General features: G+C 34.6%; 1 protein-coding gene across 8 annotated transcripts in view; it reads left to right on the top strand.

Annotated features, from left to right (window-relative positions):
• Positions 1-22,685, top strand: part of IP3K2 (Inositol 1,4,5-triphosphate kinase 2) — a 197,401-nt gene that overhangs the window by 99,941 nt on the left and 74,775 nt on the right. For 7 of the 8 annotated variants that reach the window (XM_073081655.1, XM_073081885.1, XM_073081793.1 and 4 more), the window contains exon 2: positions 12,971-13,455. The exons of the other annotated variant lie outside the window; for it this stretch is intronic. In XM_073081655.1, the coding sequence (XP_072937756.1) occupies positions 13,018-13,455 (438 nt within the window). In that variant the 5' untranslated portion in view covers positions 12,971-13,017. The remainder of the gene's footprint in view (positions 1-12,970; positions 13,456-22,685) is intronic. 8 annotated transcript variants of the gene reach the window in all.

Here is a 22,685-nt window from a genome sequence, read left to right as displayed (position 1 = left end):
TTCGGAGATAAATTCAACTGGCATTTCGAAAGATGGACAACTGGTTGGCATGATATGTCCTTGAGAATAAGCTTTAACAAAAGAGTAGGAATCTTACTAGGAATTATTATAAATAACAAATGCTTAAAAAAATACTGAGGAGGAAAGTAATGTAGCCTATATCACTTTCATAATTTAGAATCCAAGCTCATATGTTAAGACTTTTGGGTTGTACCTATTATTACAATAGGCGTGCCGAAAACTAAGATATATGAGTACATATAGTCAAACCCTCCTCAGTACATTACCCTCCTCAATACGTTAAAACCCCGTGCAACATGCAATACAGATCTGGTCGACATGATTCACTCAGGGGAGGTCTATGCCCAGTAAACCTCCTTTAGCTAAAGGATGGCTCGATGCCCTTCATCAGCTAATTGCTATGGTAATTAATTACCATTACAAACTCTTTGCGTATTTAAAATTAATTATTATCCAATAATCATTAAGGGTAAAATTAATTATCGTTAACGGTAAAAGTATTTCGTGTTTAAACGTAAAAAAAGCAGCGATTACCCTAAATCTTTCTCAGTTTGAGAGGAAATATGGAATCTGACAGGAAGTTTGCGCGGTGGGAGGTTTGGTTCGATGATGATTTTGCAAAGCGAATGCAGTGTCGTTAAAGGTACTGATGTGCAGTCATTACAATTATTTAAACCTATCTGCTGATAAAGTAACATCAAGTCTCATCCACGGTAAAACCATGCGTAAAAAATCTGCCAAGTGCGAGTCGAACTCGCATGCAGAGGGTCCCGTATAACAGAACAGAAGGTGATGTTTTTCGAGCGTTTGTTTATGTCTATCATTGTTTCATTTTTGGCATCCTCTAGAGCCCAAACGGCTTAAGATTGTAACATATGAGGTGTCGTTGGATTCGTCTAAATTGTAGAAGTAGCCATAGGTTAAATTTTTAAGCAGTTGGATTTTTTATTTTCATAATAATTGTTGGTTACTATTTGTTATTGCAGCAGTTATAGAAGTTCATGCGTTGTGAACATTTAAAGTCTCTACAAGAGATAGAGCCCTCTTATAGATGCACACCGAACGTTTAGTTATTGCTAAGGTTTTACCATTTGGGTACGGAACCCTAAAACGCGTAGCTACAACATGCCTACTAGTGTTGAATAAATTGTACCTGTTTTTTTATTTAAAGCAGGTATTTCCAGCTCATTTCCTTGATGCGTGTGATATCTGTCACAGATCTGCCGACAGCCTCCGTTCAGATGAGAACTGGATTGATTATACCGACCGCTTATTTTCTTATTTACTTTGAATGTAAATAAACGTGTTGCGGCGAGTGAACTGTATTAAATAAGTGATGGGAAGTGGCGGATTAATTCAATATGAGGGAAATACTTCACGTCACAATCATTGAGGTTTGTAGTCAATGTTCGTTTTGTCAAACTTTTTTTGTTTTTGTTGTAAATAAGCGAATAATCTAATTTATTTTGCAGCAGGTATTTTACTCTCTTAGCACGGGATATTGATGATATAGCTGCTATTTGAAAGTTAAGTGTGGCGATTAATAAAAACGCACACGTTTGAGTGCCGGTCGCAGTTTATTTTGGATCCTCGATGTAGTAAGTGAGCACAAAAAAATCGAAGTACCATGAATACAGTAGCTAAAACGCACATATTCGATAATGCGTCCGCACTCAGCAAGTCCTTAAAACATAAATCGCCGATACTAAAAGTAGTCTCCCAAAGCCGTTAATATATTCCTGTAGAGGTTACATAATACTTTGGTACAAGAAGCATACATGTTTAACAATTTTGCAAAACATGAAAGATTATTTATGTATGTAAGTGGCATTTTGATAGGTCATTTAAATTTCAATGATTCAGGTTATTGCTCAGTGGCGCATCAGTACATTTACACACAATATCAACATTATTAAACATATATATTGTATTTATTCAATGGAAATTGGTTTAAATGTTATTTTAAAGGTGAAAGAACCCCTCGTGGAACCGTTTACTGTCTTAAAACAGCAGTTTTAATTCTGAGTTCTATCTAGCTTGTAGAATATAGTAAGGGAGAGACAATTCTATGAATTCTATGAGGTGTATCAACATAGTCATGGGGGTAGCTAAGCATCTATGACCGGTTTCGAACTGGCTGTAATGTAGCCAATGTCACTTCTAAAATTTAGGCGCTTCGTTAAACGGTTTTGGCTGCAGTGTGTGCCAAATAATGAGACATACATAGTACAGTGCATACGCTCGCTAAAACATTCCCTTCCGCGGACAGCTAAAAAAGACAGTCAGGGGGGTTACTACCATCTCTTAAAACAATATTATTTTAATCATACTTTTACTTTTATTGCAGGATATTTAAATTTTTAAGCAAAATATGACAATTTCAGTTGGTTTTATACAATGGAAAGCGAAAAATTGATAAGGGTTTAAGTTTGTTCAACTGTATATGATGGAATATTTTACTGTTTTAAGGAGGAAATACAAATTTCTGAACTATGATGGTTTTTAAAAGATGGTGGTAGGCCCCCAGTAATCTAAGAATGACATTTTTTATACGATACCGATCATCGCAATCCTTTCGCGATCGTAACGCTACGTAAGCAGACACGCTCGCCGCTACAAAGCCACACACAACGCTATCTGGAAGTGGCTTAATTAATAAAATAATGCGCTTGTTTCCAAGTACTCGAGCCATTAAATTACGATCCCACTGTCGCGATGCGTGGCATTTCCTGCAATCAACTTTTTGTTCCGTGTACAATGTTTCAGGTGTTTTATGGTTGTACTATGTATTTTTTCATTAGCGCCAAGCATGTAGCGCTAAGAACAAGGATCGGTACAACCGCTAAGCATTCACGTCCAATTAAAAATGTATTAATTGCGATTGGTTTACAATTTTTGTCTTACAATAAGATAATAAGTTATGTTAAATGTGGAATGTTGAATGTGATTGACGTTTTTGACACTTGCCTGGAGTGGCGCTACCGTCACACCTTTTTCGGCTCTAGCAATAATGTATCGCACTTTCTTGTTCAGCTTTAAAGAATGCGGTAATATGTAAAAATTTCGAGGGATTACAAGTCAGTCCTCAGGTAAGCAAGAGTAGTAGTAGTAGTACCTAATATTATAATAGTTGTTGTTGTTTTAGCGATACAATAGATAGTACCAAATGTATCGGTACGTATGTACTATTTTCTTATTCTATTGAGACCTATCGAACGACATTATTCGTTAAGAGTAGACATTTATTTTGCAATGAATATGTAAAGCAAGTAATTCCTGCATTTTAAATGGCCATTTATACTATTGCTGGGTATGGATCATGAGTCTAATAAATGTGAATAAGTTTGCCAAATCCACCACGCTATAATGCACAATAATAATACTTCACGCATCTTTAGAACTTTTGGAAAACACACAAACATAGGTATAGGTTTTCTCGCTATATTTACACTATACATTGACAAACAGTGTTTAATAGTGTTACTCCACATCTAATCTAAATATATATAACTCAAAGGTGACTGACTGACATAGTGATCTATCAACGCACAGCCCAAACCACTGGATGGATGGATGGCATGCAGATAGATGTTATCCGCTAAGAAAGGACTTTCATCAATTCTACCCCCAAGGGAATAAAATAGGGATGAAAATATTACTTCGTAACGCGAGCGAAGCTGCGGGCAAAAACTCGTTTGAAATATAAGATTTATTTCACAGTTTATGAACACAGGGGGAGGAAAGGGGAGGAGCCGTGTCATATGGGTGGAGTCTACGAGGGCTTGCCTGCACTCATTACATTCAATTGGCAACGCTCAATGTACCGTTACTGTCGGTAATAAATATTAATAGTTACCTTCGCTATAATATTACACACTTGTATGCCAGTATAGCAACCTGTTCCGAGGTGGCGAACCTTATTAGAATTGTATTTAGTTTGAAAGTGACAGATTAACGACTTCTAACGTGTATAATTTTTGGGATAGTCTAGATCTTACTGATCTTTCTTCGTGACCCCACGTCGGCTATAGGATATTGCTTTGTGGCGCCTCATAAATCTTTTAGTATTTTATGCTATTGAAGCAAAGAGCCAGGGCACTCCCGTAAACCTCATTCTCTCATAAATATTGCTATTATAAGACAGAATAAAGGGTGGCGGTGGTATCGCCCGGTCGAATCAAGATGTGCTCTACCATCGATAATCCATAGGGCGTATTCATTTATGTGACAAAAGAATATATTTCTCGTTCAGTCTCGAAATTATAAAGTCCTTACCCTAAACACGGCATCGGTGATTTTTTTTAAGAACTTATTCATTAATTTTATAGGTATATTAAATATGGATATAGTCATACGTATATCTGCATTCGCTGAGGGGTTCCTCCTCCATGAAGTGTTTGACTTTTTGAAGATTTAAGATATACATAAAATGCTCCGCTAAAATATCGAGATTTGTGCCTAAAAACATTCTATTTTATACCTTCAATCATAAGTACCAACTCAACTAATTACAGAGTGCAAATATTGACAGCTCTTTTATAACTCTGAGATGTCAAGGTGAAATAAATTTTGTATCAAATTATAGTTCAGTTAGTTCAAGACAGCAAAGTTCTTATTTAATGTCAAAGATAGGATCTTGATGTTCGAGGTATTTATATGCTGATAAAAGCATTGGCATTTTCAAAATTCAGTAGATGATTGAACCAAGGTCGCCTTTATTTTTAGGAGTTACTAGGAGTTTCCTTAAGGCAATGTAGTAAATGCCAATTTCTGCACTCTTTAAGATTATAGAATTTCCATTGCCGTGGTTACTATGGACATTTGTAAAGAAAAGTACATAAAAACCAAATCTAAATTTAAGATTGATGTCTGTTTAACCGTGGATTGAACCTGAAACCCTCCCGATAGGGCTACCCATGCGCGGGTTTTCTTTCGGATTTAGAGAAGTTTAGGTCATAGTTCACCGTACTGGGTAAGTGTGTATAAGTAAATTTGACATGCCTTGGAGAACTATTTTTAAGAACTACTACTAAATTAAAAGTGGTAGAACTCAGTGGTGCGATCGAGCGGATTCACCGCCACACCTATTTCTGCCTCATAGTAGCAGCTGTGTTGTGATTTGAACGGTGTGTAAGAGAGACATAGGTACTTTTTCTGGGCATTACAACTTAGTCCTCAGGGGTACTGGCGCGTCTTTGGTAGGCCTTGGGTATAAATGTCATCTTATTTGCGATTGATTACATGTCAATGGGCGACAGTAGCAACTTACCATCAGGTGGATGGCATGCTCGTCTGCTACTCTAGTATTATAAAAAGAACACTCAAGCGCATAGGTTTTCTCACGATATTTACCCAACTCGAAAAACCACACACGTCTCTCGAAGAGCAAAGCGCGTGTAATGTTTAAAGTCTATTAATGTAATATGATAGTAGGTGGGCGTTTGTATAGACCTCCGAATAAATTAATTGGCGTTCATAATCATGAATTATGTGTTCATTCTTTTATAAGTTATTGATCTTGCGTATGCCTCGTTTGGCGCTGGTTTTTTGGTCGCTTTTATTTTTTAAGGATAAAAAATGGTTATATGAAATATGTTCTATATAGTATCTTTTTTTTCGTCAGTTGAGCACGAGATAATCGAGACAATTTTTTTTTCAGGGAGATACATTTTGCTATTAGGAATGGAAAATACTGAAAACATTTTAGTAGTTTTCTAGTTTTCTCTTTTTTTTCGCGCTCTGCCTACTATGTGGAAAGTAGGAAAAGTTTTACTTATCCGATGTACTTTCAGTTCTACATTAAATACATAGACAGTTTTAGTTCTACATTAATATATAGGACAAAACGTACATGAGAATTGAGTCAAAAAATTTTCTTCTCACTTTTCATTTTATTGTTAGGGTGGTATTGTTTTCAACTTCGTATTGATAAATGCATCGTAGGGCCGCGAAGGAATAGGGTTACTGCAACTGACATATTCCCGACAAGTCTAAGTTATTGCACTTATGATTTTACATATCACGGAATGTAGGAGTAAAAGTAAAATTCTAATATTCCTGCTTGAACCACGTATGAACAAAGAATACAAGCCTGTGTATCATCACATAGGAAAAACCTGGAGAGTTTTTGGTGCTCATAGGTAGGTATAGGTATAAGACTAACAAAAGATGACTCAGATGGTACTGACACATGAATAACCTGACACAGTAATAACCTACGCCTTGAGGCTTAATTTAATTTGAAAGCTTGTAATTATATAGACAATTCTATTTTTTCTAGTGAAGCATCTCTATTCCTAGACTGCATCATCGCCCTAAGGTTGAATCTTAGTCAAATTATCCTATCACAAAAAAAAAAAATTGACAGTAACTTAATTTAAGACTATAGCTTAATTTTAAACTGAAGTACATTAAGATAAGTCTTATCGTATTACTCAAAAGTCATATCGAAAATTCTTATAGTATTACAGAGTGGACCATTATATCATTCGATTTATGAATTTATTTTAAACCAAAATAATACGTTTATTGATATTAGTTTTTTTTATTGAAAGGAGCTTGTTGACCGCTAGCTCCTAATTGCTCTAACTCGTCAAATGCGGATTGCTTTGGAGAAAAATGTAGGAGCAATCTACAGACCTCCATCGCTCGAAGAAAAAAAATCTTACATAGGAATGGGACATAAAAAGGGCTTCCATCAATTTAAGTGACGAAATGTTATAAATCATCATTTCTTATGATAAAATATAATGATTAAAATATAAAATTCCTTACTTAGACACTTTTGTTGTTACAGAATACGATAAAAACATTACCGGCCTACTAGCCAACAAACACGTTTAACCACTTTGCATTAAGCATAAACCAACAAATAACGTTATTAGTTGCCAAATTTACAGACAACCACGTTCCATTAACCTTTAGAAAGAAATGGATGCGATTTCGCCAATGATTTATTGATCTAATCTGAACGTCACAATTATATAGTAGACCACCCACATTGAGGCTCGTCTGCAAGCCGTAGCAAGTAGGAATGTATATGGTGGCGATAGGGTGGTTATATCACAAAATATATAAGTACAATTTTTAAAAAAATACAAAAATCGATGTGGCGAAGAGATCAGTCGTCTGACCTGCGATGGGTCCCGGGTTCGACCCCGGCCAGACAGATCTCATTTATGAATTTAGATTTCTGTTCTGGGTCTGGGTGTTTGTGCATTCGTCTATGTGTGTGTCGTGGCACCATTATGACATTAGCAAATAGTTGAATTCTATTACATCATTTTCTATTGTTAGATATATCAGTTTATTCTAAATTAGATATCGTTACAAATGTCTCTTAAAGATAATTTGAAATTATTTCGGTAGTAATGAGATCAATCCGTAAAAACAACATGACCAAAAGAAAAACAAAATTAACCTATTTATAAGGAATTTGTTTCACTAAGAACGAGAAAAGAGGTGCGAGTTAATAGAGAATAATAACTTAAAAACGTGAGGAAATGTTTAATAATAAACAAATTATGCACTTTTCAAATGTTATTTTCATTTACATTATCTGGTTATTAAGCGATACAAACACCAATGAGCTACTACAAAAGCGACAGTTCTAGTCAGCGACTGTCGCCGACGATCACTGGTAATGTGTCGCGATACTTGATGACCCTCAGCAACGATTGTTGATTGCCGCCTCTTGACGATCGTAGGTGTAGTCTGTCATTCGTGTATTAGTTTATTTATTCCTACCAGTAGCTAGAGTTGTTACTAACAAGCATAGCCAAGGGAGTTGGCTACCGCAAAACCTCTCTTTCTACGAAAAATCTTAAAGCAACAGACTTTATGAACGAACTGTTTTTTGGAATTGAAAAAAATTTTTAACAAAAAATACAACCGACTTCTATGTCACTACAAAGTAAAAAATAATTCAAATAAATGTTGGTTTAGTACATATTTCTGAAGTCGGCGCTCAATATATTTCGTTGGATAACAATGTAAACAGCGTGTCTAATATGAGCGCCGACTTCAGAAATTTTTCAAGAAACATCATTTGTTTATCTAAATTGTAGGAGTATATTTACTAGTTCGTCGTATATCGCTGTTGGTTTGCCGCACTAAATACTTCACAGCTAGTTATCTCCGGCTGTCAATGTGCAATGGACGTTCAGATGCAATGAGTCGATAGGATGTGATTGAATAAAAACTTACCAACAAGACTGACGTTTCCTCTTAGTTCTGCAATGTATTGTGGGTTTTGAATGCATCGTAGATCACACCTGCTGACTAGATGGACGGGTTCGTTTTTATCTACGAGCCGATATTGGTACCAAATTGCTTACAGATTTGTTGTGTCTGTAATGTTTTGTTACCGCTCGACCGCCTTACAATTGATGGCGCCACAAGGATTCTGAGTTTTCTTTATTTATTTATGCGCTATAGAAAGACGAACGGTAGCATAAATGTAGCTATTTCATGCTCAATATCAATATGTGGAATCCTGTATCTGACGTCATTGTCCAAATCTGTTCTGTCGTTTTCAAGGATATATTTTCTGTTATCAAATCTTGTATCTTGACGGAATAGTTTCACGGAAGTCGGTTCAGCAAGTTTAATGTTAAGATGCTTTGTGCAGAGAAAATAAAAAATAAAACAGATTTTTACGTTATTTTGAAATTGATGAAGTTTGAAACGTAGACAAAGATTCTATAATTTGTCCCATATTATACGTACAGTGTGGGCACAAGATAGTTGAATTTTTCAATCGACAAACACACCGTGCATTTTTATTATAAATTAACGCCTAGGGATGTTCATAGATTTTTTACTGCTTTTAATCAACCTATATGAATAGCAGTCACGATCCACTAATTTTCAGGTCATTCCTTACCCGTGGCTTATAAACCACTTAAAAGAGTTATCATAAGACGGTTTGACAATGATTTTATCTATAAAATAAAGAAGTCTTGTAATGTGTTACAAAATAGAGAAGGTATTGTACCTAGAATACTACTTTGTATGAAACGGAGGGAAGTGTCGTTTGGTATATATTATATTTTTGAACAAAATAAAGTGTCAAACTGTCTTTCAGTGATATTATTAACTAAGTCTCTCTTGACTCTATAATAAAAGCGCGGTAATAACAAATCCTAAGCAAGTATATAAGCGTCGGGGATTTTGTTTACAATTTAAAGTAGAGCTTAATTCTTATAAAGCTTTACAAAGTAGGTAATACAGACCATAATCTTTTATTCAACATTATCAATATTAACAGCAATATTTTTGAAAATATTATAAGATTTATATATCAGTCCGTTCATTTTAAGATGAAATCAGGCTTAATATTATGAACTTTAAAGAGATCATATCTTCTAGTAAATTATTAAATTACATTCACATTATAAATCAGAATTACGACTGGACCTAACCTGATTCGATATCTGAAAGATTTATAGAAGGAAGGCCTTACGCGGGGGAAATATTAAATTATCTTCTCAATTCAATTCATATATTAATGTCGGTCTACTGAATAGAAATACTTATTATACTGTTAAGATCATCGATTATACGCTAATATTTATTAAGGACGACTTAACTGTGTTATATAGGAGTCTATTTCTTTTATAATCTCGGTTGCTATCAGTTGAAAAAAATATTATTTCTCTCGAACTTATGTGGGTGTAAACATGAATTATAATTATGTGTTAGTTATGTATTGTCACCTGTCAAATTACGAGATAGCGAATAAAAAAATATCTTTTGAATTAAATGAGTCTGTAACCGTTGTTTCTAAATGGGCCGTGTTCATTAATTCCGAAATGTACAGTAAATTACAATAATTAGTGATTCAATTAAATTTATTTTAAATTTGAGACAATTAGCCCATGGTAACTAAAGGCGAGTGGCATTTGCCAAAGACATCACAATATAAGACTCATTATTTGAAAATGTTAACACATCTGGTCAGTTCTTGAAACTTCCCAAAACAAGTGTAAATTAGCAACAATGCAGATTCAAATGATGCCGCAGAAATAGGTGCATCAGTTTAACAAAAAAAACCACACCTTACTTATTTAAAAACTATGTAGCAACCCTAATTTATGCCAATGAATCGCAGGATGAGCCTCGTCTAGAAAAAATCCACTGCAAAATATTTTAACTAAGCAAAGTTACTGTACGGTAATGATGTGTAATTTTCAAGTTAATAGTTTAAATTAGCTGTCTTTGTAGACTGCTCGGTCGCGCTGAGAAGTGGTTCTAATGTCTTCTTTCCTATATTACTAGTTTAAACTTAGCTAGTTAGCGTTTTTCTCTGCCGACCGATTTTAAGTTATTGACTTAACATTTCAATGCAAGTAGCAAATGCTCATGGATGAATTTGTAACCAGCTACATATAGAACTGGATTGAAATTACGATTATAGGTAGATGCGTTGCCAATTTACATAAGCAGCCTTCTATTTTAACATATTCTTCAGCAAGGCATAGTTAGTAGATATAGTTTGGTATTTGGTGAACTCTACTGCCAGAGCTGCTGTTTTTGCTTTTTTTTTAGTTATTTAGTAGCTTATGCGACCATATCAAAATGAAACACATACCGCTCGTCGTTTGCTCAAGTAACAAATTAGACACCTGAGCAACAGCGGCTAAAGACTCTTCTGAAGTTTAAGTGACACGTTGTAGCTTTAGCAACTATCATTCGAGCCGTAGTAGCCTATGTGCGCTTAATCCTAATATTACCATAACTATATGTATCTACAAATTTAGACTTATGTATGTGGCTACGTAGAGAAAGGTCCAGTAGACCAATATATTTGCCACATAGAATATTACATTGCGAAAGCCCCCATCATAATTTTCCGCGACACGGCGTTTGCAGGTGTGTTGACAAGGGGAGCGGTTAGTGCGTGTGGTGCATTCATAACCTCCTGTTTTGATATACATGATGTAAATATAAGCATAAGCGCTCTTATTTATGGGAAATGACATAAATAAAGTGGAGAAAAGGTGAAAGTTCTGTGATTAGATTATGGTACAACAAAAAACATTTTTGAAGTCGGTGATGCACATGCGATTGTTATAATAATGCCATTATTGCACGACTCATGATGCGAAGCATCAGAGAGTGCTTTACGATCGAAAAATTTTTTTCGCTTCATTTTGGCGGCTATTTTTATTATTATAGCCTTGATATTTCACGGAATCATTTATTCCACCAGGGGCGCTTGTGCAGTACCTTCTTCCTACTACAGCTGTTTTTTCGGCAATTAATTTTGAACGACTTAAGTTTTTTTTTTATATTTCATAATTAAATGAGCATTATGAGTCGTGCACTTTTGGATTTTCCAAACTTTTTTTACCTTTTCTTTTAGTCATCTTAAAGAAATGATTTCAGTGTAACAAAATGTTGGCGTAGAGCCGGCATACCCTCAGTCTGACTTTTGTCTCCCATGTTATTTATATTAAAGTTGTCTGGAAGGAATTGCATTGTGTAGCAATGCGATCACCTTTTTCACATAAAAGTAGCGTATTGTATAGGCACAAAAACTTACTCAGATTAGTACGATTCTGGTTTGAAAGAATGTATTTAGGTAAATGTACCTATAATAATATTCAAATAGATTAATGAATCTATTTGAAGTAGGACGTCCGGTCTATTTGGAGTTGATTATAGATTAAAGATGCCACTTAACATTTGACTGTATGCTTGTTTACAATTTCTATTGCAACAAAAGTCTTAAGTCGAGCATATGAAATAACTTTTTAAACTTAAACCGAATCTATTTTTACAAACTTAACATTTAAATTTAACAAATAAAGCTCAGGAAACACGAGCTTTTAAAATCTACATCATTATTTAAATTCGACATTTCGCAAAATTTTACGGTAATGCTTTTGACACTCTTATCTCAAAGGGCTTAACCATTAAGATAAGGTTTTCGCATAACTTCGGCAACAATTCACTGGCGCCTTATAATCGAGGATAACAGAACTGAAATATGGTTTTACATTTTTATTAAACATTATAAACTGGTTTACGATATTAGCATAAAATACGTAAGCATATTATTCAGTGATGTTGACATGTTTATATAAGCTATAGTTATGTATAGGCATATGTTTGTAGATAACTCTGTTTCTTTTCTTAAAAAACATGGTGCAAATGATGATTTGAAGGTGGTAGAACCCGTTGTAGTTCGACGCTATGGCACCACCGCCGCATCCATTTTTTTGTAAGATATAAGCCTTATAAGAAAACACCTGTTAACAGCTGCTGTGGTGGTTTAAAAGGTGTGATAGTGATAGCGATAGCGATAGCGATAGATATATCTGAGGTAATGTAGTCCTGGTTGGTAGCAACGGATCTGTGGTCGACCTAAGGTGGGAATCCAAGGTTACTTGGGACTGATTACAGATGTCCATGGGTAGTTACCCCTTACCATCAGGTGGAGTGTAGTTAGTTTTTACATCAATATTATAGAAAAAATATAACTTTGAGACTGGTAGAGTAAACACTGTACTCGTATGTCTATTTAATTGAAATTTGTTATTAATATCTGTTTCAGCTATTATCTATGTAACCCCACTCCGGTCTATCGCATTTGGTTCAAATACGGGTAGTCGGAAAATTAGATTACGATTTCGATGTCATTTTGTTTTGATGATAGTCATTTGTATATTTGTGTTTCTGTGCGCTTGTGTCATCCAAACGATCGTTATTATTATAGAATATCTTTTTCTTGTAAACATACTCGTATTTTTGCATTCCACATAGCCTGTACCAGTGCGTCATTAAATCGTCCGTTGTACTTTAAGTAAAATAAAAATCAACGTGCAAACTAGTATAAACCCACAACCTACACAAACATCTACACTTCAACACTTAACAGTAACTCGATATTTATACTCGACTACGTGACAAACGCTACTCTAAACCCGTCAACAAAACTAAACAGGCACCATCAATCGACCGTGAAAAGCGAGTGTTAACGAGGTGTTACCAATGCGGGCCACTAAGATGACGTCGTCCCACTGTCGCAGCGTCACTCCGCCATTGTCACGCGCGTCGTCTTCCGACCGGCCAGCTATTCCTCTGTCGCCGGACCTGCCGCGACATCGTGCGTTATCGCCGGACCTAGCGCTGAACTTTGCGCGACACAGACCTCTATCGCCGGACCTGTTGGAGCGGACGCTCTCGCCTGATTTCCCCAGGCGGTCCCGCTCGCCGGCGAGGCCACGCTCGTTAATGGAGACGCTGTTAGTGGCGAAGATGGAAGCGCTCAGCACCGGGAAGTTAGTGCGGACGGACTCTATGGACAGTTGCAGCAGTTTCGGATCGATGTCCTCGCTGCCCAGTGATGTGTGTCGGTGCGATGATTGCTTGCTCGGGATCGTGGATTTTTATATGCCCAGCCCTGATGCGAATAAGACCCTGAAAAAGGTAAGTTGTTTTTCTTTTCATAATTAGTAAATAAGTAATTAAAATTAAATTAGGCCTTAATAATATTTTCTACTGAATCTACCATAAAAACAGTCGTAGAGTTATTTAAATATGTGATTTTATAAATGAATAATGTAAATAATATTTCACAATGGATTTGCCCTTACCATGGTACACTTAACCATAGTTTTTCTATGGTGGTTTTCCCGATACTTGATTTGAGCGCATATTTTTACTGGTAGTAGTAGGTATCTAGTATCGATTTATATTTCGAGAGAACGGAAAAATATAAACTTTTTGCTTGTAGTAAAATATTAAGTGCATAATAGAAGTGACGAATCAGGCGGTCTAACTCAATTACAACTTCAATTTCATACGAAAATATTGTAGCGTAAAGTAAAAAAAAATGTTGAATTATAAAAAAATAATTTGAAACATACTTATAACAAAAATATACTTATAACAAATAGATAACCTTTCTTCTTCGGGAAGTCGATTAATAATGTTATGGCAGTAATTACGAAAGTTCTAATTTTTTTAAGTCATACAATCAGACATTTAGTTGAAAACATACTTAACTTATTTCTCATGTCTCTCCGAGAGTTCTCCGTAATGTTTTCAAAGTTATGCTTACGCTAACCGAACCACACCTGGCAAAGTAGGAACCCTAGGCATCCATTTGGCATTTATTCCTGATACCAAGGCAGTTACGTGTTTACAGTGATAATTTAAATAAACCAATTCGAATATTTTGGAACATTAATCGGTAACGGTCTGCCTTTAGTTTTAGTGTACGCTATACATAGATTAGTAAAGATTACTCACTCCTAACAAGAAAATGTACCCAGTTTTGAGAATTGAAATAGTTGCGTAAAAAAGTTTTGCCTCGTCTCCGTGCTAAAATGTCCCTAAAATATTTGAAATAAATATTTATTTATTATGTAAATTATGCAGTTTTAGTTATTTATTCGTAAATTTTCTTTAAAAATGTTTTTATTTGTCAAGAATTAAAAAAAAATTAACTTACTAATAAGCCATTTGTGGCTTCATTCAATTTCAACGCGGCGAAGGATCTTTACTAATCTATGACGCTATATGCAAATACAGCAGTGGAAATATTTCACGATAAAGGAACAATACTGTTTCAGAAGTCGAATAGTATCGAAAACGATAATATCCGCTCGTTATCATTAAAGAGTAAACAAACGTAGAAAATTTTAATTTAGTATCGCTAAGTCTTCGTTTGTTATTTAAAAGATTCATCCTAGTAGCGCCATCTACGAGGAGCTTTAAAAGTTACTACACTCGTTAGTACACTACTACGGGAAGCGCTCGCGCACGCCTTGTACATCAGTCATAAATTGAAGCTCGGAGTGATACACAGATGGCGCTGTTCCCATAGATTAGTAAAGATACTTCGCCGCCTTGAAATTGAAGGAACCACAAACGGCTTATTAGTAAGTTCTTTTTTTGAATTATTGACAAATAAAAACATTTTTAGAGAAAATTTACGAATAAATAACTAATAAGGCGTAATTTACATAATAAATAAATAATTATTTCAAATATTTTAAGGACATTTTAGCACGGAGACGTGGCAAATCTTATTTACGCAACTAGGTATATCAATTTTCAAAACTGGGTACATTTTCTTGTTAGGATTGAGTAATCTATATTATCTATGGCTGTTCCAGAAATACTAAAATCGCATTATTTCCTAAAACGTATGTCATAAATAATAAACATCTCACGAATTAGAATGGAATTGAATGCAATGAAACTTTGTGTTTTTATATTTAAAGTTTTCTGTGCAGTCAGTTATAGATCACAATATAAAATAGAAAACAAAAGAACCGTTTAATTATATTTTAGTGTTCAATTTAAGAAGAATTACCCAATTAGATTGCGTTCTTTTTTGCTGCGCTGTTCCGCTCATGTAAACGTTTATGTGTGTTTTTTCGATTTTCCTTATAAAACTGTGGGTGAAACTGTCTAACGTATTTTCTCCGTCGCAACTCGTGCTAGAAGAAAAAATATAATACCGGGTTCATTGTGTTTTGGCTGCGTTAACTTTATATTATGAAAAATCATATTTGTGTCATAGCGTTACTATACGCTTTTATTTTTAACTTGCTTTGTTCGTATGTTGTGGGGGTTAAATCTTGCTGAATTTTAAACCAGTTTACCCTAATCAATAGAGCTGAACTGTTATAGATTTATTCTGAATAGATCCATTATATTTAAGCATTCCATGGTATAGGTATGAAAGGGTTTTCTGAGAAATAGACGAAAATGCAAAATTTCGTCACTAAAGCTTGCTTGCTAAAACGTTTTTTTAACGTACAATATTCTTAATTACAGGAAAAAAAATTGAAATTTCTTTAATCTCATACAGAGTACTCTAACTTTTGATAATAGTCTCTTGGTGTAAATAATGATGTTTTTGATCTGTTATTGATATTGAAATATATTTTATTATTCTATATTGCTTACGATCACAGTTGCGTCAAATCTATTTTTTGTAGACCATAACACTTACCACAACTTACGTAACATTTTTTATGACACATGCAAATATTTAAATCATTCAACTATGTTTCGGGCTCATGAACTTTAAAACATACATTCTAGCTTGCCATCTAAAAAGTCTCAATGTCACTGGATTCTATTGAACTTGATTTTTTATGTAGACGTCATAACAAACAAACATTATTTTGACAAAAGTCTAAAACTGTAATAGGAATTTCCTGTTACTATTTTTTATGTCTATTTATTAGTCTAAAATTTTAATAGGAATTAGGTACAAAAGTAATTTGTTTCCCCGAAAACTTATTTTAATTTTATTTCCTTGTAAAATCTCACGAATTGCAATAGGCAAGTATTTTAGAAACAAAACAAAATTTGTTTCCCGGAAAACTTATTTTAATTTTATTTCCTCGTAATAAAAACTTAGAATTTAAAATTGCAATTAAAATTCCAAGTTTATGGTATGTAATGTAAAATTCATCGGTGCGTCCCGTTTACGTCAAATAGTGCGTCAGGCGACTGTGCGCATGCGTCAAATCGCAGACCGTAAAGGCTGAATGCCCTGGGGGTCTACCACCATCTTTTAAAAATCATCATAGTTCAGGAAAGTTTTATTTCAATATTGCATCAATATTATTTTGTTTCATACCACGACCTCCTTAAAACAGTATTATTTCAAACAAATCATACGCAATTGAAAATCTTTTTTATGTTTGAAATTTATTATTAAATTTAGTAAATGTTTAGACACTTATTCATTTTTCGCTCATCCAATATATAAAACCAACTGAAATTGTCATATTTTGCTTAAAAAGTTAAATTTCCTACAAAAAAAAGTATGAAAGTTTTCGGCCGATGTCATACAATACTGCTTATTGTAATATTATAAAAACAATCTTACTTTAAAGTGGTCGTGGTACTAAAATTCAAAGTATGATTAAAATAATATTGTTTTAAGAGATGGTAGTAGGCCCACTGGACTGCATTCATATTTTAACATTGTATTTTATTATTAACTCTTTGTTCTCCCGCTGGGTGTAGGTATTTTCTCAGATATTCAGGCACTCACGGGGTAGTAACGGCCTACCTTGCTGGCTAAGCGCAGATCGAGATTTTATACGTCTTCGAGAACTTCACCGTTATAATAAGAGTGAAAACTAATTTCTAATAAGGATTTACATAATTTCCAAATTTTAAAAGGTTAAAGAAGTCTAGGATCTGTACTCTCGGCTTATCATTCTAGGTATCCGAGGCCCTAGAGTGACATACCGAAATACAAATCAAAAACCTAGTCGTGTATCTATTTCCTGTATAATACCTCTATAATACCTAAGTTCTACCTTATTTTCTATGTTATATTTAATTGTCTTCGTCACAACAGTATAAGAAGCAATCGAGCATTCAATCCACCTGATGTTAGGCTGAGCTTAACAACACCTCAGAAATCGGTTGAGATGTGTCCTATGGAAAGTCTAAATATTTTCGTAGAATTTTTGCGCAAATATTAGGCAACATTAGTTGTAATATACCATACTATAATGCACTACATAGTTTAAACAGTCAAAACATTCTTATTAACGCATTATTAACATGAACTGCAACATTGATTCACTATATTTTCATATTATAATTAAATTACAGATAGGTATACAATTTTGTTGTATTTACGTATTAGTTTGCGCAGATCGCAACAGTCCAATAATCGAATCTATTCGTTGGAATTCGGATGACTGTGCCCCAATCACCATTAACATGTATAATGAAGTAAATTGTATCACCACGGTCTAGCGGGTTGACGTATTTACATTCATTGTTATTCCAACATTATACTCGGAACACGACACATACGGGACTGGACCGAAAAGCGACTTTACAACTTAGTTGTACGGCTTATTTTTCCTGAAAATTCTACGCCATTGACACAGGTCCCGGTGACGTCACCGGACGCGCCTCGGGTGTCCAGCGGTGCGCGTGCGTCATTCATACGTCATTCCTTTCTCTCGGCTTTCTAGCGCCATTTTCGGGTCGATAGTTTCGAAATTCGAATTATTGGAATTCGATCCAGTACGAGTGTTTATGGCAAAAGTATGTCGCATAAATTGCGCATGGACGACTTTTTCTTTTTTCTTAAGAGTTCAAAGGTGTGCGTAAATTAAGGCGAGCTATTCATGATTGGTTTATTTACAAAAAAGAGCGCAAAACTGACTAATTGACGCTTATTTTAATTTTAATTTAATATGTAAGTATAAATTAGGTATCTTGCCGGAATGAGGAAAAATATAATAATTCAAAAATAGGGTTTCATCTTGTATTAAAATGGCGATGAAATGCCAATAAAATTATTACCAAAAAAGGATCTCAATTGCGTTCAATTAATGTAATGACACTTAACCGCATATACAGTAATGTCTCTCTTTAATGTTGACGCGTTTGATACCTTTATTAAAATTTTCAAGGCAATATTTGTCTTAAGTACCTGTACTTAATTTATTTAATAAAAGCGACAACCGAGCATGCCCCTATACCGTACTATACTGTCTGACTAGGTTACCAACTCTATATATACCTAACAGGAATTTTAGTTGAAGCCGATCACAGACGCGTTGCCACTCCTGAGCACTTAGATGGTGGCCTCATACGAGTATTGTACGTAGTTATTTCTACTACTTACTACTGGAATCTTACCTAAAATCAATGTCATTGTCAAATACGTTGGAGTATGCGAGGAGGAGTTAGTAAGAAAGCCTCGTATTTATATCTCTGCATTAAAAAACTTTAGCAGTTATATTTCATCGTACATTTAATAACAGCATTTTTAGTCAATACACTGCTGCGTAAATGCTCTTAAATACGTGCTTTTAGGCTCAATAAACGATATTTATGTGCATTACGTGAAAATGAATGTTTATGGTCACAAAATTGCGTCTCAAATTGGCAATATTGACTGTTGTATCGAATGTTGTGACCGTAACGGGAGTGTAGAGGCAGTCACCTGCGATTTACTGAAATATGTACCGGTGAAGTTATTACATGTTCTCTATATGATATCCTATGGAATATGGTGCGAAAAATATAATAACAGTACTATTAGCGCCATACCGTATACGCATTAATAAGCCTTTAGTTTTAATCATCGGTGTTGGGCGTATTGTACACTTGTAGATTTTCTGTTTTCCTTTTTTGGTTATAATTTGACATGCGATCTGAAACCTCCGTTTTAAGGCACGTTGAAGTACTTATATTTATACCTATATACTAGCTGACCCGGCAAATGTTGTGTTGCCATATAAATAAAAAAAAATGTTAAGGGTGAACAATCCTTATCATTTAGGGGTATGAAAAATAGATAGTAGCCATTTCTCAGACCTACTGATATGCATATAAAATTTGGTGAAAATCGGTAACGCCGTTTCGGAGAAGTACGGTAACTAACATTGCGACACGAGAATTTTATATATAAGATAAACCTATAATATAGGTTCAATTAGGTTAGGTGATAGATTGTTCGATTCAGATAAAACGAAATTAAAATGTCACATAATTGTAAATAAGTATAAATGTATTCGTACCTACATACTAAAATTGCATACATCGCGTTTCAAAGAAATTAAACTTGTTTTTATAAATTTTATTGTAATATTTCTAATGTTACGAGCGCTACCAAGTATTTAACTAAGTCCCAAGTGTTAAAAAACAACAAGCTGTTTGCGTTGCGTCTGTTAGTCTATAGTCCATGCTTAAAGCATATTATGTATCAAAATATTATGTAATCGAATATGTACTGCGTGAAATAACTTCTGGAACAGTCGGGTAAAAAGTCTATCAACAAATAGTTACAAATTAAAATTTTACCTATTTTCACACATATATTAAGAATCGTCTCGAGTCATATGTAACCTATAGTAAACATATATATATGAAAGCTCGATCCAATTATCGTTTAACATTTTGATTAATCATACTTATTAATGGCGTTGCGTCTGTTCGCCATCGTTTATATGATCCAATTAAGAGTAAAGTAATTTCGCACGCCCCAAATTCATGGAGCCATTAAAACTGGCGCGAGGTTTCTGTAAACCAGAACAATACCTTTACCGCGAAAATACTATAGTATAAGCATAGATTAGTAAAGATACTTCGCCGCCTTGAAATTGAATGAAGCCACAAACGGCTTATTTGTAAGTTTTTTTTTTAATTCTTGACAAATAAAAACATTTTTAGAGAAAATTTACGAATAAATAACTAATACTGCGTAATTTATATACTAATAAATAATTATTTCAAATATTTTAGGGACATTTTAGCACGGAGACGTGGCAAAACTTATTTACGCAACTATTTCAATTGTCAAAACTGGTTAAGTTGTTAGGAACGAGTCATCTTTACTAATCTATGACTATAAGCCACTATAAACTTGCTAAAGTCAACATTTAGTTGAAACAATCTGTCTATAATTTGAAGACACTATACTACAAGCCGCTATAAGCTTGCTATAAATCAACACTTACTTGAAAGAAACTGTCCGTAATTTGAAAACGCTATACTATAAGCCGCTATAAGCTTGCTATAAGTCAACACTTAGTTGGAACAAACTGTCTGTAATTTGAAAAAGCTACTATAAGCCACTATAGGCTTGCCTAAAAGTCAACACTTAGTTGGAACAAACTGTCTTTAATTTGAAAACGCCATACTATAATCCGCTATAAGCTTACTATAAGTCAACACTTAGTAGGATCAAACTATCTGTAATTTCAATGTGCTATACTGTAAGCCGCTATAAGCTTGCTATAAGTCAACACTTAGTAGGAACAAACTGTCTATAATTTGAAATACAGAAATTGAAGCGCTATTCTTTGGTATGAAGGGAATAGTTAGGATAGACTTTAAATAGACACTTTAAATTGAGCGTACTTTGAAGGTGGTAGAACCCTTTGTGTTTCGACTCCGGCGGTACCGGCGCCACACCTATTTCTGCCTCATAACAGCATTGCTAAACGCTGCGATGTTCTGGTTTGAAGGTTGTGGTAAGGGAGACATACTTTTCCGAGGCGTTTCAGCGTAGTCCTCAGGAGTAGTGCATCTATGGCCGACCTTAGGTGGGAATATCTAATCCTATCTGGGGTAGATTACAGATGTCCATGGGCGGCAGTAGCCACTTACCATCAGGTGGACTGTATGCTCGTCTGCTACTCCTATGTTAAAAAAAATAAGTGGAAGTCTAACTTAATCCTCAGGAGTGACACCTATCATACAGATGTCTATGGGCGAGGAAACCAGGTTATAAAACTTCAATTGTATGCGTGAAATATAATAGAACGACACTCTATTGTGCATGACGGTGTAAAAAAATGTTATCCAACAAAGTACTTTGTATTGTAGCTAGGGTTGCCCCTTAGGGCTTTGGTTGATGGTGTCTTGTTGCCCAAATACGAAAAGAACATTTATTTTATTTGTCGTCGACAAACGACTACAAATTTTGTATTTTTCTGACGACCTTTGATTTTTTGCCGATCTATTTCTCTCATTCTCTCATTACTCACTCATCCGCTCCACTCCATCAATTGCTAAAGAAACGGTTTTAGAGGAGGGCCACTAATCTCACCACACTACCAATTACCGGTAATAATATACGACTTTTCGTACATAAAAATGATAAAAATGGTAGAATGGATCGCCACATCAATTTCTGACAAATAGCATCATAGTTAAGCGCTGTTGTGTTCCGCTTTGGCCACACCCTTTAAAACGGGTGATATTATACCTCTACATAAAACACTGGAACACTAAAATGTATGATACAACATATTACAATACATACGGGTGGCAACCCTACTGAGTACTGAGTAGCCCACGTACACGCCCACGGGAATTGATGACGTGAGTCGTGTTCCGTCTTCCGCGATGCGTTATACTCTCTATACTATGATAAGTTTTGCTGTAGTTTAATTTATTTAAGTATTTTTAACCGATTATGACAAAATAAAGAAGATTATAATTCTGACCGTAATGTATGTTTATTTCATATTTAAAGTATCGTTGAAAGCGTCTTGATCATCTGGCTATTTGACGTCACAATAAATTGAATATGGCTCCTTTTAGATTTATTTTTTTACTAGAAATAGAATTTGTTTAATGATGCTGTGTTGGGTATTAAATAAGAGGGCTTAATTAGCTACTACTAACACCCACTGAAAAGAATGATACAAGAAAGAAATTATTAATTATAGGATTATAAGGGTCTATAATTCCTATACGTACGGCAAGATGTTTGGTTTAAATATCTGTGAATTCTAGAGTTCCGCGGTTGTTTCGTCAGATCCTAGGAACGACGCTGAAATTTATAGATTAACGATAGAAAATAGCTTAAACCATTTCGACCACAACTTCATTGACGATTCTACTAGTCCTTTAATAGGAAACATGTATTATTGCTAGCCAGGTACTTACCTAGAAAGTAAATACAAACTAAAAATAAAAAATAAACATCAGACTATTACAGTCATAGCTCAAGGCTTCTTAATACACAGGCTGTTACTATTACAGTACAGTGTTACAGGCTATACCTATTTACATGTATTTACGTCAATCGAATGTTTTTAGTGTGTGCACGCTAAAATGTTTGAGTGAACAACGCTCTATATTCATATTTGTATTTATTAAAATATAAACGAGGTTGTAGGTATATCAGACATTCCAGCTGTAAG

The sequence above is a fragment of the Epargyreus clarus genome, unplaced genomic scaffold, assembly GCF_041222505.1.
Source record: "Epargyreus clarus isolate Ecla_fem2 unplaced genomic scaffold, WU_Ecla_fem_2.2 ptg000001l, whole genome shotgun sequence".
In the NCBI taxonomy this organism is placed as follows: domain Eukaryota; kingdom Metazoa; phylum Arthropoda; class Insecta; order Lepidoptera; family Hesperiidae; genus Epargyreus; species Epargyreus clarus.
The sequence above is the reverse complement of the archived record's forward strand: the minus strand, read 5'-3'. Positions and strand labels throughout refer to the sequence as shown.